General features: G+C 37.7%; 1 protein-coding gene across 1 annotated transcript; it reads right to left on the bottom strand.

Annotated features, from left to right (window-relative positions):
* Window positions 1–6328: 6328 nt before the first annotated feature.
* On the bottom strand, window positions 6329–7270 carry LOC134381259 (olfactory receptor 2F1-like). The gene has a single exon (XM_063101339.1). The coding sequence runs from the start codon at window positions 7268–7270 to the stop codon at window positions 6329–6331; it is 942 nt and encodes a 313-aa protein (XP_062957409.1).
* Between the last annotated feature and the right edge of the window lie 927 nt (window positions 7271–8197).

Raw genomic sequence — 8197 nt, 5'->3', positions numbered from 1 at the left:
TATACATTATATTTTAAATTTGCAGGGTGTGTTCACATGAGTCACTCTGAATGATTTTTTCCTGGAACCTCAGGTGGGTCCTCCCAATATTCATATATAAGCTATGAAAAATAGTAGCTACGAGCTCAGGCTCTGGAGTCAGAAAAACCCCAAACCAAATCCCATTTCTTCTACCTACTGGCAGTATGACCTTTCTCAGAATAATTAAAAGCACCATATTATCCCTCCTTCCTTATTCTTTACTGCCTTATTAGTCTCTGGAGAGGCGCTTTCTCCAGTTGTTTATGTGATGTGTATACAAAGCAATACCTCAACTGCCTTAAAAACAGCATTCAAAAGTAGAAAGATAAATATTGTGTTTTTTGATTGGTAGTAACCTTAGATTTCTGTGGATTATTTGGATGTTAGAAAAAAGTCCTCTCAGGATGTAGTAATACATTGGATGATTATAATATATTTTAAACATTTTTGTAAGTGTTTATCTTTCTTGGAATTGCCATATAGCTTGTGTTAGAGTTAAGAATAAGATCTTTAAGGGGGATCAGATGCCATTTAAACTGAAAGTCAGGGCATAAGGTTTTTTTAAGGCTTTTGACAAGTATTGTTAAAGTATCCAATGTTAGTATTTTCTTTGCCAATTAAATACCTTAAAATAGTTTATTTATTTTAATTTATACTTCTTTGTTGTTAATATTGAATTTTATGCTAAATGCTATAAAACGAGTTCTACTATTGTACTTTTTTCATTTTATTTCTCCACTTTTCTGTCTGTGTGCTTGTTATTATATACTGATTATTAGTAAATGTTCTTTAAATTAACATATAGTAAAATTGACTTTTTGGGGTATATAGTTCTGTAAGTTCTACATAAATCATTTAAAATATATATTTTGATAGAGCTAGTATTGCAGGTTTGCTGAAATTTAAGATAAAATGTTATCAATTTTTTATGACCTCTATGTACATTTTATAATTGGGTTTTCAGATTTTATAGGACATAGAGAACATTAGTTTACATGTTTTTATTTTAAATTACTCTAATGACATGATTAAAGAAAAGGTGTTACTTATAGTTTATAATTAATTTGATGTTGAGATATTAGAAAAACAAATTTCAGTGACAAGATCTTTTCCTACACATATAAAAATACTATCAGTTTTATAAAATTACACTTTATGATATGGTTTCTAGGAATTCAGTGTAGGAGAAAATATTAGAACAATTTATTAAACATTTTAGAATAAATTTGTTTTGAAGAAGCTTTTAATTGAAGTTGAGATGCAAGTATTTATGCATTTTAAATTAACAGGTAAATCTTTCTTTAGAATTATTACATTTTTTGCCATTTTATATAGTTACATTACTGTTTCAAAAACTAAATCAAACAGTTACAATATTTATAGCTGTTTAAAGTTTAAAGTTTAAGGCAATAGAACTCAATGAAGAGACCCCCCCTGCACCTATGACTGGCTTAGCTTCTGTGAATGGCGAGCTCCAATCTTTACTAATGTGCTAATCTTTTGACATCATATTTATGTATCCCTTTGGATTGCACCCTGAAAATAACTTGTAATATTTTTTAAAGGGCAACTATTTGGTCTCACCGTATTATAGGCATTCTATCTAAAATATGCTTTCAGTTTTTGCTCAATAAATTGCAAGTCTGGGATTCCCAGTCCAGTGTTTCATAAGAAAAATCAGATGGACTTTATTTTTATTTTTATTATTTTAAATTTTTAAAAATTTATTAATTAAAAAAAAAATATTTTAAGATGGTGTTGTGGAGCAGTTGGGGGGAAGGGGAAGGGGAAGAGAGAGGGAAATAGGGTGGGAGGCGGAGGAAGGAGGGAGCCCATGGCAACCCCCTCTTTCCAGCAGGGGAGTGGTCATTGCTGGGCTGGATGCAGATGTCAGGAGGGTGTGGCTGAAGCCCTCGGTCCCCTACCACCCTGGCTCAGGAGCCCGGGGTGTTTCTGGCAGTGGCTCAATAGCCATCACTTGGTTGGTTGCGGATGTTGGGGGGCGTGGATGAGGCCCTCAGCCCCCACTGCCCCAGCTTGGAAGCTCAGGGCACTTCCTGCAGTGCCTTGGTGGTCATCACTGGGCTGGTTATGAGTGCTGGGAGGATATTAATTTGTTTTAAAATTTATTTTTAATTGACAAATAATAATTGTGTATACGTATGAGATAAAATATGATGTTTTGATCTGTGTATACATTGTGGAAAGCTTCAATCAAGCTAATTAACATATCCATCACCTCACCAACTTATTTTTTTGTGGCGAGCATATTAAAAATAGATTCTTTTAGGAATTTTGAAATATACAATGCATTATTATTAACTGTGGTCACAAGGCAGTGCAATAGATAACTAAAACTTATTTTTCCAGTCTAACTAAAACTGTGTACCCTTTGATCAACATCTCTCCCTTCCCCATCCTTTTCCTCCCCTGCACCCCCTCTCCCAGCCTCTGGAAACCACCTTTCTATGCTCTGTTTCTATGAGATTGACGTTTTAGATTCTACATGTAAGTAAGATCACACAGCATGTATCTTTCTGTGCCTGGCTTATTTCACTTAGCATAATGTCCTACAGTTCTATCCATGTTATTGTAAATGACAGAATTCCCTTCTTTTTAATGTCTGTGTAGAGTATGCCATTGTGTATATAAACCACATTTTCTTTACCCATTTATCTGTTGATGAACATTGAGGTTGCTTCCATATCTTGGCTATTATAAGTAATGCTGCAATGAACATAAGAGTGCAAATATCCCTTTGACATGCTGATTTCAATTCCTTTGGATATATACCCAGAAGTGGAATTGCTGGATAATATGGTAATTCTATCTTTAGTGTTTTGGGGAACCTCCATACTATTTTCCAAAATGGCTGTACTAATTTACATTCCCACCAACAGTGCATAGAGGTTCCCTTTTCTCCACATCCTCTTTAACACGTGCTATCATTCGTCTTTTTGATAGTAGTCATGCCAACAGGTATGAGGTGATCTCTCATTGTGGTTTTAATTTGCATTTCCCTTATGGTTAGAGATGTTTAGCATTTTTAAATATATCTATTAACCATTTGATCTCTTGTTTTGAGAAATGTCTGTTCAGATCCTTCGTCCATTTTAAAATGAGTTTGTTTTCTTGCTAAGTTTTCTTGTTGAATTGTTTGAGTTTGTTGTGTATTTTGGGTATTAGTCCCTCATTAAATGTATGGTTTGCAAATATTTTCTCCCAATCCATGGGCTGTCTCTTCACTTTGTTAATTATTTTCTTTGCTGTATAAAAACTTTTTAGTTTGATGCAATCCCATTTGTCTGTTTTTGCTTTTGTTGCCTGTGCTTTTGGAAGAAATCCTCACCCAGACCTACATGGTGGAGTTTTCCCTTATGCTTTTTTATATGTAACTTCCATGAATGAGCTCTCTTATTCTGTTTGTCATCTTATGGAAAAAATTAATAAAAAAAATAACATAAATTAGTTCTTGCCTTGAGTCTGTGGTTAGGATTCAGCTGTAAACTAAGTTTTATGAGCTCAGTGTAGAAATTTATCAATGTTTTCACAGCATCTACTCTGTAGTCTACCTCAAGAATGGCTTCATTTAGAATAGCATCTTGAGGGACCAAGGGGTTATTTCCTACTAATTGGTAAGTTTCCTTTAAAAAGTTTGCATTTCTCTTTAAAGCAGCAAGGGCCAAAAAAATATTTCTGAATTCTACAACTGAAACAGTGGGGTAAAGAGGAAAATATTTTGAACTTCTCCCCTGGTTTTAAACCTGTAGCTTAATGAATTGATCTCTTAGGATAAACTAGATGTATGCATTTCTTTCATGGAGAATAGAAATATAAGTATTATTTTATACACAAAAGATATGTTTCAATTATTATGATTAGAAGGTATCTTAACAGATTATTGTCCCTATCATATAGTTATTTAATGGAGAAGGATTATAGCTCAACCAGTATAGAACAAACATTATTGCTTTTGGTTGACCCCTCCAACTTTTAACTAGTTTTATCAAAAAACCTCAGACACAAATTTTCTCATTCAATTATTTCAGTGATCATTTTGGAGTCAGGCTATGCTGGAAGGTATACTAGGATATCACAGCGCTCAAAGCTAGATATTCCATAAATATGTGATGAGGATAAAAGAAAACACATTTAATTAAAAGTTTCAATTTGTTCTCTCTTATTATCTAAGGAGGAAGAATTCCTGAGGTTTTTTTTTTACTGTACCAAATACAGACACTGGGCAAAAGGTGGGCGAAAGCCTAAACATAAAGGCTTTGATTGGGAAAGAGAACTTTGGGAAGGAATAGAGAAAGGAAAAGATAATTTGTTAATTTTGAGAGAGAAATGAACAGTTTTAGAAGGACCTAAAAAAAGTGCTAAAAACTTTTGCTGGAGAGTGCTTCAGAGAAGATATATAAATGGCCAAGAAGCACATGAAAACATGCTCAGCATCATTAGTCATTAGGGGCATGCATATTAAAACCACAGTGAGATACCTCTTCACATCTACTAAGATGGCAATAATCAAAGAAACAGAAAATAACAAGAGTCGAAGAATTTGGAACCCTTGCTTATTGCTGGTGGCAATCTAAAATGGTCCAGCCATGGTGAACAGTGTAGCAGTCTCTCAAAAAGTTAAAAATTATCATGTGACCCAGAAATTCCACTCCTAGATATATATTATACCCCAAAGAACTGAAAACAAGTCTTCAAACAAAAATTTGCACATGAATATTTATAGTAACAATATTCACAATAGCCAAAAGGTGGAAACAATCCAAGCGTCCGTCATCTGATAACTGGATAAACAAATGTGGCATATCCATACAACTGAATGTTATTCAATCATATAAAAGGAGTGAAGCATTGCTACATTCTGTAACATGGATAGGCCTCAAAAATCATGCTAAATGAGAGAAGAAAGACACAAATGTCACTACTGTATGATTTTTTTGTATATGAAATGTCCAGAACTGGCAAATCCATAGAGACAGAAAGCAAATTAATAGTTGTCAGGAGCTTAACAGCTATGGAGTGTCTTTCTGAGGGTGGTGAAAATTTTTTGGAGCAAGATAAAATGAAATTGCATGACACTGTGTGTATCCTAAATGCCAATGAATTGTACACTTTAAAATGTCAAAAATTGTGAATCATATGTTATGTGAATTTTACCTCAATTTAAAAAAAGGTCTTATTAGGTACGTAAAAACGTTCTCCATTGTTCCTCCTCAACCCTTTAGCATTTTCTCAACAGATTGAGTAAAAGTTTGAATTGTTCTCTCTCTATATTGTTTTGTTTCTTTTGCGTTGTGGGTAAGATAAACCAGAGATCTTTTCTATTTAGAGAAGAGATGCTTTATTTTGACTTTTAAAAGTTTTTAAGACATTTTTCAGAATAAATTCATCACTGCTTTGCTTTTTGGGCTAGGATCTTTAAAGCTCAGTTACTTATTTGATTATTAGGAGAGTGGAACTGAATTATTACCAGTGGGGAATTATGATTTGTTCCTTGCTGAGTACCTTGGCTGCCACCGATCATGTGTGCTGTGTCCTTCTAGTCAGGACTGAGTTCTGAATACATCTCTCCACTTTTACAAGAAAATATTTTTATTTCTGATTGTGAGAAAGATATTTGTCTGAGGTCCTGAACATCTGTGTTTGTGACCAGCCACTTCCACCACTGTAAGTTTGAAAGAGAAACAGGCAAAGTGATTTGGTGTGACTGCCCCACAGTCCAGTCATGTTCATCAGGGCTGTGGAATGATTAACTCCAAATCCCTGGGTGAATTCCCCACCTTAGTGAGCTGGGCTGGACCATGTATGAATCACATGGGTAACCTTCGCATCTCTGATCCTATGGGCACAGAGATTTTTATAACTTATGTTTTTTCCTTTTCTCACCAACTGCATAAAAGTTTAGACATACATCTGCAGATTTTGTCAAGGAAATAGGCTTTCTTGACATAAATTTTATTTCCTTGACTTCTGATTTAATCTTCCTTCCTTAGTCATATATCTTTTTCCCTTTCTTCCATTTAAGAACATTAACATACATTGTATTTCATTTAACTTTCTGTAGGATGTGTGTATTTTTAAGTTGTTGTCATTCATATTTTTTAGAAAAAGACATGGACCAAAAATAGAGTCCAGAGGTAAAATCCCATATCTCTACTATCTCAAAAGAAAGTAGTGCAGATTGTGGCGCTCCCACCTGCTCCCTTACACAAGCACACACATGCTTACTCACGCACACACACATTATATGGGAGGCCACACTCCAATGCCTGCTGTCTTCAGACGATGTCTAATGTTTTACTTCAGAGCTCCTCACCAGAACTCGACTCAGAGCAGCCTTCACATCCTTGTTCCGCAGACTGTAGATGAGAGGATTCAACATGGGAGTCACCACTGCATAAAAGAGCACAAGCACCTTGTCCTGCTCAGCTGAGGCCATGGTGCGGGGCTGCATGTGGGTAAAGAGAGCCATCCCATAAGACATGGAGACCACAGTGAGGTGGGAGGCACAGGTCCCAAAGGCTTTGCGGCGTCCCTGGGTGGAGTGGATCTGCAGGATGGCGGCCACAATGAGGATGTAGGATAGTGAGACCAGGCAGCAGGGCACCAGCAGCACCACCACGCTGGAGGCCACAATGATCGCCCGGTTGAGGGTGATGTCCACGCAGGCCAAGTGGACCAGTGCCAGTGTCTCACAGGCCACATGGTTCAGCACATTGTGCCCACAGGTGGGCAGGCGCATGGTGACTGCTGTCTCCACGGCAGAATTAACCAGGCCTACAAGCCAAGAGATGACTGCCAGTGTCACACAGAGCCTTGGGCTCATCACTACCATGTATCGTAGGGGGTCACAGACTGCCACATAGCGATCGTAGGCCATTGCGGCCAGCAGCAGAAACTCAGTCCCACCCAGGGCCAGGGAAAAGAAGTGCTGGGCTCCACATCGGGCAAAGGAGATGGTCTTCTCCTCCAGAAGGAAGTGCGCCAGCATCTGGGGGACCCCGCTGGAGGTGTAGCAGATGTCCACGAGTGAGAGGTTGCAGAGGAAGAAATACATGGGCAGGTGGAGTCGTGCATCCAGCACGATGAGGAGGAGGATGAGCCCATTGCCCAGCAGGGTCAGCAGGTAGGCAGCCCCAAAGAGGACAAAGAGTCCAGTCTGGGTCTGCCTGTCACTGGAGAGGCCCATTAGGATGAACTCATGCACCCAGGTCACATTGTCCCTCCTCATGGAGCAGGTGGATCAGGCATCCAGGGAAGGGGCAAGTAAAGGTCTCACTTTAGGAGTCTTGGATTAAGTCCTGGGCTAGGAGTGAAGCTGGAATCAGGACACTGAGCCTTGGTTCTTTAACCTAGATGGTTATGGGAGAATGCAATGAAGACCTTGGAGAAAGGGACATTTGGCTTCTGACACTAAACTGAAATTCTCAAGGACAAAGTCTCTGTTTTGGCCACTCTTTTATGTCTAGGGCCCAGCAGAGGTACAATTATAAAAGAGGTGATCTATCAATGTAGATGGAAAGGTAAAGAAAAAAGTGGTGGCGAAAAGAGAGAAAGAATAATAGAAGAAAAGAAAAAAAATAACATAAAAGAGAAAAAATACTAAGGCGGGAAAGTAGGAAAATGAAAAAGGAGGGAAGGAAAGTGAAAGACGGGAAAGGAAGATTTTTCAGTGTTGGGGGCAGCTGGTGAAGCATCTTGATCAGACACTGAGAACAATCAGGATGTCCCGGAGGTCCTCCGTGTCATTTCCTAACCCCGGATTCAGTTTCTCTTCATGCTTCTTCTAGGGCTATCATTTTGCCCATCAGTCCAGACGAAGCTGAAATCCCTTAAGCCAGTATCTGTTAAGCCCCTGCTCTGTGCGGGAACTGTGCTAGGCATTGGATACGTGTCTGTGAGCAGGAAAGACAGAAACATGGGTCCTCCTTTCTTGGTTCTTATAATTTAACTAGGGACACAGACATGAAATTAATAATTACAAATAATTAATTAAATATAATTGTGCTGAGTGCTATAGAGAAGAATAAGGTTAGTGCTCAGTAATTAAATTTGGAGCTTTGTAATTAAACTACCACTGTAGTTATGCCTTATTTCTCAACAAGGTGCAATTTGTATAGTGCGTTGCAGGCATTCATTTGGATGTTTAAATAAATGA

This window comes from Cynocephalus volans, chromosome 6 (genome assembly GCF_027409185.1).
Source record: "Cynocephalus volans isolate mCynVol1 chromosome 6, mCynVol1.pri, whole genome shotgun sequence".
Classification (NCBI taxonomy): domain Eukaryota; kingdom Metazoa; phylum Chordata; class Mammalia; order Dermoptera; family Cynocephalidae; genus Cynocephalus; species Cynocephalus volans.
Note: the sequence above shows the minus strand (reverse complement) of the source record. Positions and strands in the feature narration are given on the sequence as shown.